At 37.6% G+C, this 19,694-nt stretch overlaps 2 protein-coding genes across 2 annotated transcripts in view; one reads left to right on the forward strand and one right to left on the reverse strand.

Annotated features, from left to right (window-relative positions):
* LOC134823002 (zinc transporter ZIP13-like) overlaps positions 1-14,826 on the forward strand; it is a 32,523-nt gene extending 17,697 nt beyond the window's left edge. The window contains exons 4-5 of the mRNA XM_063834305.1: positions 11,620-11,754; positions 13,867-14,826. Of these exons, the coding sequence (XP_063690375.1) occupies positions 11,620-11,754; positions 13,867-14,019 (288 nt within the window). The 3' untranslated portion in view covers positions 14,020-14,826. The remainder of the gene's footprint in view (positions 1-11,619; positions 11,755-13,866) is intronic.
* A 1,064-nt stretch (positions 14,827-15,890) lies between these two features.
* Positions 15,891-17,672, reverse strand: LOC134823478 (uncharacterized). The gene is made up of 4 exons (XM_063834948.1): positions 17,586-17,672; positions 17,062-17,242; positions 16,797-16,896; positions 15,891-16,172 (listed from the first exon to the last, which is right to left on the reverse strand). The coding sequence occupies exons 1-4, from the start codon at positions 17,668-17,670 to the stop codon at positions 16,062-16,064; spliced, it is 477 nt and encodes a 158-aa protein (XP_063691018.1). The 5' UTR covers positions 17,671-17,672; the 3' UTR covers positions 15,891-16,061.
* Positions 17,673-19,694: the final 2,022 nt, after the last annotated feature.

Below are 19,694 nucleotides of genomic sequence, written 5' to 3' on the forward strand. Positions count from 1 at the left end.
CCACACAATATTGGAGTTTCATAATGAAGTACAGTGTAGCCTTATCAATTCTACTAAGAAACTGCACCAAAGGCCCATTCGAGATCGAACCGATAACCTGCTGTACTGTTATTTTAAGAATCGAAAGCTATTTTATTGATGTCAATGAATAGTCAGTGGGATTAAGATAATATTGTAAGGATCGAAAGCTATTTTATTGATTTCAATGATTAATAAGTGGGATTTAATCACACTTTTGCAGTAAATAAAACCTCTCTATACCGTCAACCGTGCCAATCTATACCGGTGTACCGGGTACTTGGATAATATACCGGGTCTCTTCTTTTCCTCCACAATCAGACCGAGTTGTGCGAGAAATGTGATTTATCATAGCTCATATCGCAATAAGTACACAAACATTTTCTCAGATCATGGTTGCAAGGCACATTACATAACTATTTGTGAAAACTAAGATAAATGGTGCCAGCTGGCCGTGTTTTACTTGTATTGGGGGTTTTCGAAGAAAGCCACTTTTAAATAGTAATTTCTCACATTTCTCGCATTTTGTGCTTCAAATGCCCAAGAACTGTTTTGCTTCACTCGCTGTGCTAGCCGACATTACGAAAGTCAGAAATTAACAACTGCTCCTTCATAATATTTTGTATCATTTCTCTAAAAAGTCACACTTTCTGTGGTACACCCTGTATAGTTATGCTTTTCAAACGAAGTTACAACGAATTCTTCATGTAGTGCATCCTGGGTTTGGACAGGATATGCCTGCCTAAAATATTTCCATCACGTTACATTACATAATTCTCAGTAAATGTAATAGATTTGTAATGTTGTAATCAGTTTAAAAAACTATGATTTTATATGGTCCGTTATTCTTCATTTGGTCCACGTACAGGTCAACGCCAAAGTAGCTGTTTTTACACAAATTTTAATAAGCATAAAGATCAGACAAGTCTACAACGAAAAGACTCCTAACGTTAAATAACTAAAAATAAAATAAAACTTAGAATTATCCTTGCGGTTCAAGGTAAGTCCTCTGACGCTAGCAAGCATTGTTTATTTGAATTAGCATTTAGGGATTAAATTTAATAATGTCACAAATCTAGATGTGAGACACATACATGAAATTGCCATCAACATAATATTTATTCAAGTAATGAGATTTTCAACATATTTATTTTCAATGTCACCGTTAATGAATTGACAGAATAATTTCCAGTTTCATTGATAACACTCTAAACCTACTTAAGTACTAATAAATAAACTCATGGAGTATCATGGTCCGTGCTCTAATGGAGTTGTATCATTGTTATGATATCCACCACCTTCTAGAACCTTCTAACCTTCTAACCTTCTAAGCTTCTAACCTTCTAACCTTCTAACCTTCTTACCTTCTAACCTTCTAACCTTCTAACTTTCTAACCTTCTAACCTACAGCAACTTTTAACCTTCTAACCTTCTAACCTTCTAACCTTCTAACCTTCTAACCTTCTAAACTACAGCAACTTCTAACCTTCTAACCTTCTAACCTACACCAACTTTTAACCTTCTAACCTTCTAACCTTCTAACCTTCTTACCTTCTAACCTTCTAACCTTCTAACTTTCTAACCTTCTAACCTACAGCAACTTTTAACCTTCTAACCTTCTAACCTTCTAACCTTCTAACCTTCTAACCTTCTAACCTTATAACCTTCTAACCTTCTAACCTTCTAAACTACAGCAACTTCTAACCTTCTAACCTTCTAACCTACACCAACTTTTAACCTTCTAACCTTCTAACCTTCTAACCTTCTAACCTTCTAACCTTCTAACCTTCTAACCTTCTAACCTTCTAACCTTCTAATCTACAGCAACTTCTAACCTTCTAACCTTCTAACCTTCTAACTTTCTAACCTTCTAACCTTCTAAACTACTTACTATCTTACTATTAAAGCCAGATATTCGATCAATTTCTAAATTTTATCACTATCAGAGTAAAATTGAGTGGAATTTGAATTAAAATATTGTCAAATTGTTATTATTCTAGGGGGTAAAAAAGAAAATGTCGATTACGTAATCAAGGACCAAACCCCCCCCCCCCCCCCCCCCCCCCCCCCGTAACAGGGACAAAAGGAAATCGCGGCATGTACGGAATCGCGATTTTTCCCATTATTTGCGACAAATTTTATGTATAGTTTAATGTATAGCCTGTTAAATTTCGCGGTATCGCGATTTTTGGCCAAAATAATCGCGAAATCCTTTTGTCCCTGCCCCGTAATCAACCGTAAGCATTTGAAACCCCCCCCCCCCCCCCCCTCTCGGCTGATTACGTAATAATATGTGAACAGTCCCCTAATGGAGTTGTATCTTGTGCGTAGCTTCTAACACTGACTTATGAACAGTGCAGTGGAACTGTGAGGTACCATGAGGTACCAGATAACCATTGCAATTGTGCAATTGTTTTGTTGTCATCCACCGTGCGTTGTGTTTACTTACAGTTTAATTTTACTGATACATTGTTTTATAGCCTCAAAATGTAGTACTTTTAATACTTTCAACACTACTGTATAACAAATAATTTGAGGCTCTAATGATGATTGATGTAGTTTTACGAAGATTTCAAGCCTTACGAGCTTACGTTGTGTGTTTCCCTTCGTGTCCAAAAGCATTATAATATCATCAACGTTATAAACGTAAACCCGTGACAAAAGCATTATACTCTTAAGCTACACTACATATTACCCTAGGATGGGAAGTATTGGTGGTAAAACTATTTCCGTGACAAATTACCAATTAAGACAATTAAGTTATTAATCGTTGTGACAACTAGCATTGGCCTATACAAAACTTTATACTTCTATAGGATGACAATAACTATTATGATACCCTCCGGGACATATATCTCGTAATATATAATATAATATATGTGTCATATTGTCCATAATTATACAATTATGAGAATTATCATTAGCAATTACTGGAATGATGGACGAGCCCAAGCCATGGATTAGGTAACATTCGACTTATGACAAGTTCCGGATTATCTGTATATCTGTCTTGTCTCTGATCTGATTATTTTGGTCATTGCTATGAGGCTGCAGTGAACAGCATAGGGAAGATAGCTTCCTATTTCCTGATAATAATAGATAGATAGATAGAAGTTGAGTTTCCCATTTTCCAGTGAAGTTAACTGATGATTAAATCTTGTTCACTTTGTCTGCCGAGCCGTGATGCTCCGGGAGCATTACTCCCCAGTCCCTTCTAAACACTAAAAGTTATTTACCGTTTGTTTATTTATTTACCGTTTGTTTATTTATTTACCGTTATTGAAAGCTTCTACAAGTTAAATCATCGTATCTCTTATATGTTTCTAACCCAACTCCACTCAGTATTTACCGTTTGTTTATTTATTTACCGTTTGTTTATTTATTTACCGTTTGTTTATTTATTTACCGTTTGTTCTGTTCTCAGCTATCAAATGTTGTTTCAAACACTGTTTGGAAGCTAAGTTGTTTATCATAATATGTTATCAAAGAATCATTGTTCTACTTTGTAATGACAGGTAGAATGAAATATAATATATAATAATATTGCCTTGTAATATGGTTGCTTCATACCAGATTTCTCACTTTGTTGGTAGTATTGCACTCGTCTGAATAGGGGTGAATTACTGATACGCACATAAACAAAAGGTAAAGGTATGAAGTATACTGAGTATTGATATTATCGCAGTTTCTCCACGGTAACAGTATTCCACTAGATAATTACACTTTACAAGGCCCGTTTATCTGCTAATCTGTTGTCATATTTACTATCCACCAGTTATTGTAACACAGAACTGAGATACATTATAGCGGGTCTGATAACAAACAATAGATAAACAACAGTCAGTCTGATACGTGATTGGTTAAAGTAATGTCACATGATCGGTCGAAACAGGGTCACGTGATTGGTTAAAGCAGGGTCACGTGATGACAATTCTCGACTCCTATTGGTCGGCACTGCCGGTGTGTTCCTTCATTGGACAGTCTAATTCTTGTTTATTCGGTAGTTCGTTACATGGATCTGTGTTTTGTTACGATCAGCTCTTAAATGAGGATGATATCGTTTTGTCTAGACTTGGTATTATACAGAATTTTTTTTTAAACACAGAGAGATGCAACGACACTGTCAGTATTCACCATAACTTAGCAACGACACTGTCAGTATTCACCATAACTTAGCAACTACACTGTCAGTATTCACCATAACTTAGCAAATACACTGTCAGTATTCACCATAACTTAGCAACGACACTGTCAGTATTCATCACAACTTAGCAACGACACTGTCAGTATTCACAATAACTTAGCAACTACACTGTCAGTATTCACCATAACTTAGCAACTACACTGTCAGTATTCACCATAACTTAGCAACTACACTGTCAGTATTCACCATAACTTAGCAACGACACTGTCAGTATTCACCATAACTTAGCAACGACACTGTCAGTATTCACCACAACTTAGCAACGACACTGTCAGTATTCACCATAACTTAGCAACTACACTGTCAGTATTCACCATAACTTAGCAACGACACTGTCAGTATTCACCACAACTTAGCAACGACACTGTCAGTATTCACCATAACTTAGTTTCTTGATTTATTCGCTTATATTATCATTATGTAGATTGTAGCTACATACTAAAGAGTAATTAACCAATAACGTAAACATAACACATGGGTCACTCAACGACTAACGAGTCTAACATATTATTTGGTATGTTCATAGGAAGGCGTCCTAAAACTGGTACTGAGGGTTGCACAGTTTGCACAGTTTGCTCCAAGTTCTACCTACCTACCTATTGAACATATCGAGAAGTTTAGAAGTAAGCATCTTCATATCACGGTCATCACGCAATCTGCGGACCACCTCCAATAATAACTGTTTCATATTATAGGCTGTGTTATGATTGTGGCTTGTAAATCTGTTAACTCCTTATTATCGACTAAACACTGTCATCTGGAAGTGTCTTTTCTCTATTATAATCCACAATCAGTTAAACCTGGTTATTAACCGCGGGAACCGGATGTATCCTAAGCCCACTAATATGCCTATTATCTGCAAAACTAACTATCAAAGTCTCTAACCCTCAAATCAGCGGAAAGAACAGTTAACTTGTTTTTAACCAAGTCCAGGTCTCCCAGTTGTACACAATCTGATGCGTAACGTCAGAGTCTACAGACTGCTAATTAGCTGATATTTGTTTTATTTCCTGTAAAGAAAGTCAATAGGCAACTATTGAATAGGCTAGGTACTTGCCAGACTCGCTTTATGAGCTTTCAGAAGTTTCAAGACGAAATTTTGATTCTTATTTACTTGATATTGTTACATTTTATTACGTTAATTGTTACATTCAAAAAACATTCTGTTTGTTATTTACTTCTTGTGGACGTATTGCTTGACACTTTTTTTTGTTTTGTTGGGGACCGGCCCGAAGTACCAGCCAATTTTTACTCAAAATATATATAATAAGTATTATCTATTCAAAGTCAAAAACTTGCACAAGATTAGATATTGTTGAAACTATTAAAAAACTATTAAAATGGAGCTTATTTAACAAACATAGCTGAACACTGTTATAATTGCCTTTTGGATTGTAAAGCTGAAATTATCATATTAATGCACTTTCTGAGTTGTAAGAGTGGAAACAGGCGCATAGCTACAGCTAGGTAGCTATTTCAAAGTTTTGTAATTACGACAGTTATCAGTCGCATAGCATCATGAGCTGTTGTTGCAGGTGAATTGTTGACAGTGTAACTGAGATGGTATGCAGTGAAATTGATTCGGTGATGCTTGCGGGCGTTCTTATGGTATTAAGACGAGGTTGTTATCAGCATAACGGTTGATGTTGCGCTTTGATTTCCTTAGTCCCATTTTCTGATTTGCTTGTAAAAAGGATTTATGGATTCTAAACTTTAATTTATTCCGGCAAACTTCACATACTCAATAATTCGAACTGATGCTCGTTCAGATAATGGCAGGAGGACAGTATAATGATCATGTACAATTCGATATGGGGGACCTGGTGTACGACCCCACTGTGCGAGGATTAGATGTGTTTCTGGGAGTGGTGCTAGCTCTCTGTACTTTGGTGGGGGTTCCGGGAAATCTGGTAGCTCTCAAATACTTCACAATTGGTGTCTTGAAGAAGAAAAAGAAACTCCATGTCACCACCTTCATTTACATAGCCATTGCTTCGATTGATGTATGCTCAGGTAAAACACATCTGTAAATAACGAGGTCTTCAGTTTCCATGTCCATGATGGCGCATTTGATAAAATTTTATTAACAAAGCAACAATATTTAAACCAGTATCTAAGTATCAAGTTACTCTCCGTTTGCCAAAGGTCTGTAGACTGCTGCCGAAAATGCTTTTCTTTTTTCTTGATCTGTTAGATAGATACCAACCAGAGCACATTTATTAAATTAATAATGAAACCTTCAGGTATACTTCATCTACCAGTAATGGTTGTGTTGTTTACTGCAAGAAACCCCGGCATATTCAATAACCTCGTATTTTGTGTCTTTTGGGCGAATGTTTTCGAGTCCTTGCAACGAGTGAGTTAATTCCTTGACTGCTTTTTAATAGTTAAAAAATTAGGAACTCTGTATAATACAAACTATATTTGAGAAGATGACTCTAAACAATTAATGTTAGCTCTGAAGGTTGAAATTTTTTGAACCCGAAATCGGCGTCCTCCAACCTTTCAATTTCAGGTGAGCATATTCCTGGCTATGTTACTCAGTGTAACCAGAACCATCCCAATAGCTTTCTTACGTTATCAGATACGACAATGCTGGGTCTTATCCGCTTCCCTACTCTACAGTTTTGTAATCCTGATAGAACCGCTCCTCGGAATGTTGGATAAAATCAACTACAGCTACCTCTACAACGGGAACAATCCTAACTGCTTCCAGTTGGCAGCGCTAGGTCTTCCTTTCTACGTTCAGTACCTTCTGGAAGCTACAAACATTCTTCTTGTCTCACTTGTCACTTTTTTCAGTTTTATAGTTACTTTGGTTAAACTTTGCTCTATTCCAAATTCAGGTTCAAGATCAAAGCAGCGGTTCAGGCAAGCGTCCATAACTGTAGCTATCTTCACTGCCATATTTCTGATATGTAACCTCCCCATGTTTGGAATGGTTATAGTATACCTTGTTAACGAGATATTGTATGGTTATCCAGGAATTTTCTCTCAGTTTTTCATGAACTATTACTCTTGGTTGGTTGCTAAAATTGTCTGTGTGGTACTTAATGCGAGTCTTAACCCAGTTCTTTACTTTCTGCGAATGAAGGACTTCAATAGCTGGGTCAGAAAGGGAGGGAAGAAACAATCCGTCTCATCAGATCCATCCTCTGTTGGTGCAAGTTAATAATTTACTTTACGTTTTACAAAATGTCATAGTGATAATTGTTATATTTTTTGTTATTTTGTATAATCATATTATACTGTTTAAATTTATCTATTAATGCTGCTTGCTGTGTGATTTCTCCTCCTCCTTCAGCTCATGGAAATTGTGCATTTAAATTACGGAGTAATGTTATTCATTCTTCTCAGTTCATTCGGATTATCATAATCTTATAATCTTATTTTACGCTTACATTTCCTTAATATCATAATTAAATGAGCATTCGTTGTAAAAATAAAAGAGTAAAAGCCGCCCCGCATATTAATGTATTAATATACTGGAAATAAATATAAGCCGTATCAGAATTTAATATCTAGTGATATAATTATAGGACATTAGAGGTTGTTCACATATTACGAGGCCAGGAGGGAGGGGGGGGGGGTTTCCAAATGATAATTTTGACACAATATCTATTCTATGTGTAAAAGTGATAACGGAGGGGGAAGGGGGGGGGGGGGGGGGGGGTTAAAAATGTGCCAAAAGTGATAACGTAATAATATGTGAACGACCTCTTATTGTAAATATTTTCCTTTGTTTCATGTATTAAAAGATTAAAGTATTAACATTATGTGTTTATATTCGTCCAACTGGAAAGTGATGGTGGTTTAATGGTCAATTAATGCATAAGGAATAAGGATCCCATAAAAGCATGAAGAACAGAGAAAATATATTACGTCAATATTGTACTAAAGTAATACTTTATTACCGTTCCTTAGTAGTGAAGTACATTGTCATTAAACTAAATCAACTCTCAAGGGAGTTAATTAATACCCCAGAGGTACGTCCTTTCTCCGACACACTTGGAGAACCTTTTTTAATTAACTTTGCAATATCTGCGAGTTATTAGGCCAGGTTTCCCTTTCACGGCAATACAGCTCCGCCTACTGATCTCATTAATAAAAGTAGAGTTACTAGAGAGCTAGAGCGAGACTACTGCTCTGGAGATTTAATTAAGGGGTGAAATGGTGATCCGCAGTTAATCTCTTATAATCAAGTTGAACATGTACCGAACCACACACTTACAGTAATTGATCAAGTGTGTTATATATTAAACAGATGGCATAGTCTCATCACACAATATTCGGGCACCTGTCCCCTATCTAGATTTTAAGTTTGTGTGTACTTACCAACTCTCAAATGTACTTACCCACTGTACTTACCCACTGAACTTACCCACTGTACTTAGTACTTACCCACTGTACTTAGTACTTACCCACTGTACTTACCCACTGTACTTACCCACTGTACTTAGTACTTACCCACTGTACTTACCCACTGTACTTACCCACTGTACTTAGTACTTACCCACTGTACTTATTCACTGTACTTACCCACTGTACTTACCCACTGTACTTACCCACTGTACTTACCCACTGTACTTAGTACTTACCCACTGTACTTACCCACTGTACTTAGTACTTACCCAATATACTTACCCACTGTACTTACCCACTGTACTTAGTACTTACCCACTGTACTTACCCACTGTACTTACCCACTGTACTTAGTACTTACCCACTGTACTTACCCACTGTACTTACCCACTGTACTTACCCACTGTACTTACCCACTGTACTTACCCACTGTACTTACCCACTGTACTTAGTACTTACCCACTGTACTTATTCACTGTACTTACCCACTGTACTTACCCACTGTACTTACCCACTGTTCTTATCCACTGTACTTAGTACTTACCCACTGTACTTACCCACTGTTCTTATCCACTGTACTTAGTACTTACCCAATATACTTACCCACTGTACTTACCCACTGTACTTACCCAATATACTTACCCACTGTACTTACCCACTGTACTTACCCACTGTACTTACCCACTGTACTTACCCACTGTACTTACCCACTGTACTTACTAGGAACCGACCGGAAATCCGGCTGAATCCGGTTCCGGCCGGATATCCGGCTTCAAAATCCGGTTCCGGCTCCGGCTCCGGCTGGAAAAAAATTTGCCGGATTTTTGCCGGATTTCAGTTTTTTTTACCGAAAAAAAAAATCAAAAAAATATTTTCGGCTAATAATGAACAGGGTAGCCTGAATCGTGGAAAAAAAAGTGGTTTTCGGAAAAACTTTTAAAAAATTTTGACTTAGAAGTTTTTCGGTCCGAGTCGTTCTCGAGACGTACCTCCTGTATCGAGAGCTCCCGCTTCCGAGCTCGTGTTGCAAAGGGGAGGCCTGCCTTCCAAGATCACATTACCGGGGGAAACCTCGAGTCCAGAATTGTGTATCGATGGGTAGGTGCAGACTTCGAAAAACCGAAAAAATATTTTCGGCTAATAATGAACAGGGTAGCCTGAATCGTGGAAAAAAGTGGTTTTCAGAAAAACTTTGAAAAATTTTGACTTAGAAGTTTTTCGGTCCGAGTCGTTCTCGAGACGTACAACGTACCTCCTGTAATTGTATCGAGAGCTCCCGCTTCCGAGCTCGTGTTGCAAAGGGGAGGCCTGCCTTCCAAGATCACATTACCGGGGGAAACCTCGAGTCCAGAATTGTGTATCGATGGGTAGGTGGGGACTTCGAAAAACCGAAAAAATATTTTCGGCTAATAATGAACAGGGTAGCCTGAATCGTGGAAAAAAGTGGTTTTCAGAAAAACTTTGAAAAATTGTGACTTAGAAGTTTTTCGGTCCGAGTCGTTCTCGAGACGTGTACCTTCTGTATCGAGAGCTCCCGCTTCCGAGCTCGTATTGCAAAGGGGAGGCCTGCCTTTCGAGATCACATTACCAGGGGAAAGCTCGAGTCCAAAATTGTGTATCGAGGGGTAGGTGGGGACTTCGAAAAACCGAAAAAATATTTTCGGCTAATAATGAACAGGGTAGCCTGAATCGTGGAAAAAAAGTGGTTTTCAGAAAAAATTTGAAAAATTTTGACTTAGAAGTTTTTCGGTCCGAGTCGTTCTCGAGACGTACCTCCTGTATCGAGAGCTCCCGCTTCCGAGCTCGTGTTGCAAAGGGGAGGCCTGCCTTCCGTGATCACATTACCAGGGGAAACCTCGAGTCCAGAATTGTGTATCGAGGGGTAGGTGGGGACTTCGAAAAACCGAAAAAATATTTTCGGCTAATAATGAACAGGGTAGCCTGAATCGTGGAAAAAAGTGGTTTTCAGAAAAAATTTGAAAAATTTTGACTTAGAAGTTTTTCGGTCCGAGTCGTTCTCGAGACGTACCTCCTGTATCGAGAGCTCCCGCTTCCGAGCTCGTATTGCAAAGGGGAGGCCTGCCTTTCGAGATCACATTACCAGGGGAAACCTCGAGTCCAGAATACAGAATAGTGTATCGAGGGGTAGGTGCGGACTTAGAAAAAACCGGAAAATATTTTGGGCCACCTCCCTGGGCTAGCCCCCGGCTATAATCGCAAAATTGGCAGTATTTAATCTTCTGATTATGAAATACGAAATATGAAGGTCACGTGTTCAGGGTCTGGGTAGCTACTTAATTAGCTCATTACTGCAATCATGTGACTCAGCTCTAGACGCCAGACGGTGATTAATACTGTACTAGACAGTGCCTGCTTACGAACAACCTTATTAAGCACCTCTGGTTGTAAGTCACGTGACCCAATGATACTCAGACTTGCATGAAAAAAAGGGAATTCGCACAAACGCGCTCAATCAGGGGTCTGGCAGCATATGCCAATTAGATATCATTTCTGATTATTACTCGTCTAGTGTCGTGACTCATGTCTACTCGTGTTACATTGTGTCTGCTACGTACTGCTTGTTTAAGCAATGTCTAGTAGTAGATAGGAAGATTTGTTAAAAAAACTATATCTGTTCGGACGTTGAAGCCGCCCTAAGTCGAGTCGAGTAGTAGTAAATCTAAAACATCGTCCGTCTGGTTGTTCTACTCAGAAGAAAATGGGATCCCTTATGCAAGCTGCAAGAAGTGCTCGATGAAGATTAGGCGTGGAAAGGAAGGAAATTTTCCGGCAACATCCGGCAAAAACCGGCAAAATCCGGCAAAATCCGGCTGCCTTTTATTTCACTCTGAAACCACCGGTTCCGGTCCGGCAAAATCCGGCTTGCCGGATTTGAGATCCAAATCCGGCTGAATCCGGTCCGGCAGCCAAAACCCCAATCCGGTCGGTTCCTAGTACTTACCCACTGTACTTACCTACTGTACTAACCCACTGTACTTATCCACTGTTATACTAACCCACTGCTCCTCCCTCAGGTGACTGACTACGCCCTGTTAGCAAAGTCAGGGTTCTCCCGCCGACAAGTAACACTAGCACAGCTGTGGACGTGTTTCAGTGGTATTCTGGGCAGTATTACGGGCATCATCTTCGATAAGTCCTTCTGTTGTCAGGTAAGCTTTGTTCATTATTAGTTATTTCTTCGTTATACTTATATTTAAGACCCTTATCTATTATAAGACCCTTATCTATAAGACCCTTATATTTAAGACCCTTATCTATAAGACCCTTATCTATAATATCATTATCTGTAAGACCCTAAGTATCTATAAGACCCTTATCTATAAGACCTTTATTTATAAGACCCTAAGTATCTATAAGACCCTAAGTAACTATAAGACCCTAACTATCTATAAGACCCTTACCTATAAGACCCTTATCTATAAGACCCTAAGTATCTATAAGACCCTTATCTATAAAACCCTTATATTTAAGACCCTTATCTATAATAAGACCCTTATCTATAAGACCCTTATCTATAAGACCCTAAGTATCTATGAGACCCTTATATATAATACCCTTATATTTGAGACCCTTATCTTTAAGGGGGCCGGGGGGGGGGGGGGTCTTCATCAAAATTCTCTCGAAATTGATTTTATAGTTGTTTCTGATAGAGGGGAGTGATATCTATCAGCTGCTTTTGGTCCCATGGAAAAATATTGTTCCTAGCCAAAATTATCGCCAGTCAAAGGTCAGCGCTTATGTGTAATTGTATTGCGCGAGCGATTTTCAATCGCGCGCCCTGAAAATCGAGTCTAAAAATCTATCTTCTCCTACATTTTTTGAGCAATCACCCTGAAACTTTCAGGATATGTTCTATGGATCATTTAGAAGATATCTGTCGAGCCGAATTTTGAGATAGGCCTTAGAAGATTTTTTATTCAATTTTGAAAATCTTGGACCTCATTTTTTTACGATTTTTCCAGGTCCAAGATTTTCAAAATTGAATAAAAAATCTTCTAAGGCCTATCTCAAAATTCGGCTCGACAGATATCTTCTAAATGATCCCTAGAACATATCCTGAAAGTTTCAGGGTGATTGCTCAAAAAATGTAGGAGAAGATAGATTTTTAGACTCGATTTTCAGGGCGCGCGATTGAAAATCGCTCGCGCAATACAATTGTCAATTACACATGAGCGCTGACCTTTGACTGGCGATAATTTTGGCTAGGAACAATATTTTTCCATGGGACCAAAAGCAGCTGATAGATATCACTCCCCTCTATCAGAAACAACTATAAAATCAATTTCGAGAGAATTTTGATGAAGACCCCCCCCCGGCCCCCTTATTTTTAAAACCACTAAACAGTTTGTGCTCTATCACGTAACGCAGTTGTGGAAGTGTAGAGAGATCAGGATAGAATAGTGACCGTTAGATATGGAGAGTATAATTCCGCTTTTGAGTAATTCCAACAGGATGATTTAAATCATGCACATTAAGATAATTTACAAGCAGAACCAAGGTGGTGGTATGTGAGCGCTCAGGAGATGAAATAGAATAGTTTCCGATAATTTCTTTATTGCACGTCATCATGACGTCGCAACTGAGCAAGCTCCCTTTAAGGTCCCCAGTTTTAATAAGTTCTTACTGGTGGGTTGAGGATCGACTAGACAGATAAATCTAAATTATGCCGGTTTCCAATAGATTCTACAGAGCGAAATTTGTAATAATTTGTCAGCATTAGCAGCTTTTACTCTCACTGATCTGTGATTCGTTCCATTTTTATTGATCATGTAAAATGATGTCAACTATTGTGTAACTATGGCCGAGCACTGGAATATTTCACCTCAAGACGAGGTCATTTGAACTCCCTGATATATAACGGTAGTTATTATCTTTGCTAGAGAAATACATTTTTATAAGCATTTTAGAGCAAAATGTTTGTTCATAGCATTAGTCATGATAGAATATGTGGCAAGGAAAATATTTCTCAAATTATGTGGGGCTTTCAGTGGCCTTCCTAACTTGATAAATTAAAGAAGAAATGTGACCCTCCCTGGGGTTTCCGTCAACGCAAAATACAATATTATATATTAAACTAATTTATTCAAAATATATTTAACTAATTTTTTTCTGGGGTTGACTTAGCGAGAAGCATAATATTAGCGATTTGGAAATTAATCAGACTGAACATATTCCAGGGAGAAACATAATCATCTGTAACCTGTAAATGTCTTAAAAATGTCAAATGATTTTATTTTTCTAAAACAGTACATTTTGTTCAGGCGGTTGTTTTACCACTGACGTCCGGGATATTCCTCTACGTGTCTCTCACCTCCTTAATACCCTCCCTCCTTCAAGCTACACCTAAACAATCCATCGTACAAACTATTGTCGTTATTTGTGGACTGTTACTTACTTACACTGTAGCCCATTAAAATTAACTTGAATATTAATTTCTTAAATTTCAGTAATGTTATTGTTTTCCAGCACATTCTATTTTTGTAGTTACCAACAAGATTATTGTACGTGATGTAAATCAGGTCTTTGGGTAATGTGAACAATCTTCAGAGTAAAGGGAGGTGTTTTATATTTGTGGCTCGCTACTTGCTAGTATGTAATGTTGGAGAGGCTTTTGAAATGATTTATTATTATTAAGTTGATTGAAAATAAAGAATTTTATTTTGTGTCTACGGTCTAAGGTAGATTCCTTAACCAAAATTAGGTTAAGAATCCATCTGGATTAATTGTTCAATAAAGTCAAGGTGTTCTGATAGCTGTACAGTGTACAGTGTACAATGTACAATGTACAATGTACAGGCATAAACATTTTAACTTACCCAGATTATAGTAATTAAGTTATTTTTAGTACACGTGCTTAAACCAATTATTCCAGCCTTGTATCTGGAACCTCTAATTCCTTGCTTTGTTAATTAAGGTATGATTATTATTGGAGTGATAGTTGAATATCAGAAAGGTTGGGTTTAAAACATTTAAAAGCGCAAAAATGAATGTATGTATTGCAAAGTATAAAACTAGCATCGAAATAGACTTTAAATATTAAATTTGACATTTGCAGTGCTGTTTTAGATAAATGTACTTTTTAAACATATCGATTTACATTAAAGGGGGTGTTTATTTTGTGTAACGTTGGGTTAGTTTTGTTTTAAATGTTCTTAGTGTAATAAAGTGTTATCATATGCATATCACGATCAAACATAAATATTAAATCATATTTTTTTTTCAGAAGCTGTATCAATTCTTCTCCCGTCATTCAATGAACCTTAAAAAGTTTATCAGTCTGTCTACACTAATATTTGATGGTTTATGGTTATTACTCAAGCACCATCTGGCAAAATATCTCAGGAGGAAAATGATTCGATACAATTACAATAACCCTGCTACTACTATAACTGTTATGCCACGTCAGTACTGTAAACGTGGGCTATTTTAATATATAAGTCATCCAAACCATGCTCAGTAGCATAATATGTTGAAATTAGGTGTGGCCATACTCTACCAGAGGTTTCCAGAAGCATTCTTTTCTGCTGCTCCAGTCTTACGAAAGCTTAATATTTACTGCGTAACCTAATTCGGTGCATATAATAATATATTATAATCTCATCCTGCACCAGGCAATGTTCTAGAAAATAGGAGTTTCGTCTTCGTAACGCGCGAAACCTTAAAACTAGATATGGCCGCGCAAAATATACCACGTGATCGCGCGCGTTCGTGCTAACTTAATTAAATTAGCTAATTAATTATTTGGAAGTTTTGCAGTTTGCAATGTGCGTGACAGTGCATGGCACTTGTATTTCTCGGAGATTGTTTCGTCTGACTGTTTTATCACTTACGTTTTCAACGGCATACTTTGAACAATTAAACTTTTTTCTCCTTCATTTATTTACTTCCGTGAGATGAATATAGTAATACTCTTTTGTCCGAACCAACGCCTACTTTAACGTCGTCAGTTATCGATTACCAAACGCATTATATTACGTATAGTCTATTTAAGGATCTACCTGGACCTCTTTCAGCCGTGAACAGGAGTGGTGAACCGTGAATGCCGTTCCAAGTAGTTTTAGTTTAGAAGTAGTCCATGTTGCATGTGTAGTGGAATGCAGAGGGGTTGAGGAACGTAACAGATCCTGACTGTTTTAAATGTATGACCGAAATTTGAGATTTGAATTAAATTACGTAATACGTGAACAATCCCTATATTTATTATAAAAATTCAGTAGATAATATTAGTCAAAGGTCATTTAAACTCACGAGTAATTATGATTAGCTAGAGAATTGATAAACTAAGTTCATTTACGAAAAATAACGACAGAGGTTAAAACACAAAAATGTCACAGCAATGATAAGTAAAATTCCAGAGGTATTGGATAATAAAATTGGATTAAAAAGAAAATTGACGAGAATTATGAAATAAATAATTATTCAGCGCTAAATTTCTCAATGATATGTCAAGGATGATCTAGGATCGAGCAATGGCAGAGTTTTTCATTTTCATGTAAACACAATTGATTTCCGCTTTGTCGTTCATCACGTGGATAACGCACCCAAATTTAGTGTTCTCGTCATCAAACTGAAAATATTCAATGATTAATAACGGTATGTGAATGTCTAACGCATTTCCTTTCGAAAGTTGATATTTTATTATAATAATACGAGGAGAGTACAGCATATAAAATATACCAGCGTCATAACCATATAATACGGGTCAAAAACCAGGACAGAGCCAGTGGCGTAACTTTGCCTGTTGGCGCCCCCCCCCCCCCCCCCCCCGCTCAGTGACGAAAAGCGCCCCCCTAAAAATTTTTGTGTCCCTAAAAAAAAAAAAAAAGGTCGGGTACTTTTTTTCTCGCCCCCCTACAGCTTTTTGCGCCCCCTGAAGCAAAAAAAGGTACCCCAAATATTTTTTTTTCGCGTCGACCGAACGCTAAATTGGACAGGGAAATACACAAACAAGGCGTTTTTTCAGTGAAAGGGCCTAAAATTCAAGAAAATTGCGCCCCCCTCATACGGCGCCCCCCCGCACAGCGGGGTCTGCGGGGCCCTAAGTTACGCCACTGGACAGAGCAAAACTGAATATGTTTAACATAATATGTTTCTTAACACTCAGTTTTACTCATAGCTATTGTTACACATAGTGTAATCATTAAGAACCCCTCCCCCTCATTGATTACGTAATATGTGAACGACCCCTTACATGTTTCTTCACAATAGTGTAGGTTCGCTGGAAGTAAGTTCGCACCAAATGCCGGGTACTGTAAGGTTCCTTGCGGATGAAGAGTGCATAGCATCTGTACCTGAAAGAGATATGTTAACAAACAAATGACAATTTTCTACCTTAAAGTTAAAACCGTAACCATCCAATTCGTTCATATGAGAGCAGGAGTTGCAGCTTATGGCTTATGCTAAGAATATACTTGATTATTGAACGTTCGAATAAAACCCCGATGAAATATACATACTCGCTGGTGCACCGATCCGATTTGACTCGGATAAAACAGCGAGTTGCTCCACATTTGTCCGTTTTGAAAGTCCCAAAAGTCTCTTTTGCTATCTCCCTGGCTTCCTCGGAGTAAACAGTGTGGAGATCGTATACTGTGTTGGTTTGGTGCTCCTCGTGCAGTCTCTGTGTTTCTGCTTTGTCTGAGCAGGTGGATACGTCAAACTAGCAATAGACTAGTAAGATAGGTTAGTCAAACTAGCAATAGACTAGTAAGATAGGTTAGTCAAACTAGCAATAGACTAGTAAGCTAGGTTAGTCAAACTAGCAATAGACTAGTAAGATAGGTTAGTCAAACTAGCAATAGACTAGTAAGATAGGTTAGTCAAACTAGCAATAGACTAGTAAGCTAGGTTAGTCAAACTAGCAATAGACTAGTAAGCTAGGTTAGTCAAACTAGCAATAGACTAGCAATAGTCTAGCAAACTAGGTAAGTTTAACATGTTTTCTAATGAACTGATAATAACAAATAAAAGCGCAACTCACGCTCTAACAGCTGTATGGGAGCAGCGGAGTAGGCTAGGGTTATTATCGCCAGTAACAGACACAGGGCCTGTTTCACTACTGCCATAATTTCCTTTAAAATATCAGTGTTATTTGAGGTTATCTTCTCGTGCACTGTTTCATGTTCATTGTTATTATTTATGCTATATTAATTTTATGATAAATTACAAATTCTTCCACGGTCCTCTTTACTGTGATTCAAATCTTCTGCAAAACAGAAAGTTTCTTCTGCTATAATGATATTCTAGCACAATAACACATGACAGCTAATCCTTTCTTTTCAAACAAAATTATGCTTAGACGGGAAATGTTACCTTAAAGTCAGTATCTACAGTATGTCTCTATATACTGTGCCTCTCTAATCTCTATACACCACACATTTACAAGCGGGCTATTCATATAAAGGTCGACCTTGTTGACTTTAGTGTCGTGTTGATGAACAAACCTTTTGCACAGGTTCAGGACATCTAGGCAGGGTGCACAGGTTCAGGACATCTAGGGTGTATATCCCAAAGTAAGCTAGATATCCCGAAATGCAACAAAAATAAATTTCAACAGAGTGTGGAACAATGCCTAACTGACCTGCGACTGTTTTCTTGTTGTGGTCATATACTCATTATATATCCTGTACGTCCAAGGTATAACTGTATATAAAGATATAAGTTAGCGACTTTAGTTCACGTGATACTGTAGCAACAACAATATTAACGAAACTTATGAGGTATACTGGGCTTCTTCTTTGTACCCTAACTAATAGTAATAGTAAACATGCGTCACAGAGAAAATTTCGATTGTTGAACAGTGCAAAATAAAGTGAGAATCTAGCAAGCAGGTTTGTGATAAGGTTTTATGATAGACTTACATACCATCTACCACGTAGGCTAGACCAACGACAAATCTCACAACATCTTATTAACATATTACTTTACCAGCTATCACTACCAGTACCACGTAGGTTAGACCAACGACAAATCTCACAACATCTTAACATATCGCTCCATCAAAACAGGAGCACGACGATTTCATCTAAAATGGTGTTGTTCTTAAACCAAACAGTAAACAGTCGACAACACATAAGTTATACGTTTGTCAAAACATGTAATAATCTCTGGGGGCCCGCCCCAATAGATTTTAATGATGATTAATTATAATTCGTGCCTTTGTGAGCGAAATAAAACTTGTCATAAGTTGACGAATAAGTCGGATAACGGAAATTAATAAAGTGCAATAAACGGGTCATTATCGCTTTGGCACTGCACGTGGAGTTAATATATAACGTTGTAACGTAGCCAGTAAACAGCTGATAATTAATGAAGTATATTATATTGACAAGTTTATCATCTTATTAACAAGTTAGCATGCTATCTACGTATTACCTGCTTAGTGACGTATGAATTCTAAGGAACATTGTGACACGTGTTGTTTAAAGGAAGCAGTAAAAACAATAAAAACAGGTCCCTGACCACTGGTCTGGGACCTGTTGACCAGTGACCACCCAAACTGTGAAGTTCTTAGTTTGGAGAGTCCGTGTCAAAAAGTTAACAGTTCTGAAGTGGATCACTTCAGAACTGTTTTTCAAAATGTCGCCCAGCAATTTAAAAAGGAGTGTGCAATAGATCAATTATAGAGATCTGAAACAATGAAAATAACAATAAACTCCAGCCCCGTTGATAAATGCCTTGGCTAAATAAGTTCAACAATCGATATAATCTATTATTGCACAATACAGCTGCAAGATTGAGCACTGTAAAGTAGAGGCTGAGTAGTTGGTCGGATATCAGATACAGTGCATGCTGCAGACATTGTGCTTACTTTATATGTGAAGAAACAAATAAATATTTCTTCTAGCAGCTGCTAGAATAAATATTGAACTTTTAACTGCACCATGATAATGACACTCATGCACCACCGAGATATTAAAAGCAATCGACATTATCAATTGGAAGTCGTCTGATAAGCGTAGAGCTGCTTAAACTTTAATTTGATTTTAATGCAGTGTGATCATGACAACTATGCTATATCAGCTCTGCACCACTAATAGTAGTAGTAAACGTCATGTGGCCCATCTGCTTACCGATACTCCAATATATC

This window comes from Bolinopsis microptera, chromosome 11 (genome assembly GCF_026151205.1).
Source record: "Bolinopsis microptera isolate Bmic1 chromosome 11, MBARI_Bmic_1.0, whole genome shotgun sequence".
In the NCBI taxonomy this organism is placed as follows: domain Eukaryota; kingdom Metazoa; phylum Ctenophora; class Tentaculata; order Lobata; family Bolinopsidae; genus Bolinopsis; species Bolinopsis microptera.

Coding starts and splice junctions, on each gene's coding strand:
- LOC134823478 (XM_063834948.1), bottom strand. CDS start 17,670: ATGGCAGTAGTGAAACAGGCCCTGTGTCTGTTACTGGCGATAATAACC. Junction 16,897..17,061: donor TCGGATCGGTGCACCAGCGA/GTATGTATATTT, acceptor TATCTCTTTCAG/GTACAGATGCTATGCACTCT. Junction 16,173..16,796: donor ACACTATTGTGAAGAAACAT/GTAAGGGGTCGT, acceptor GAATATTTTCAG/TTTGATGACGAGAACACTAA.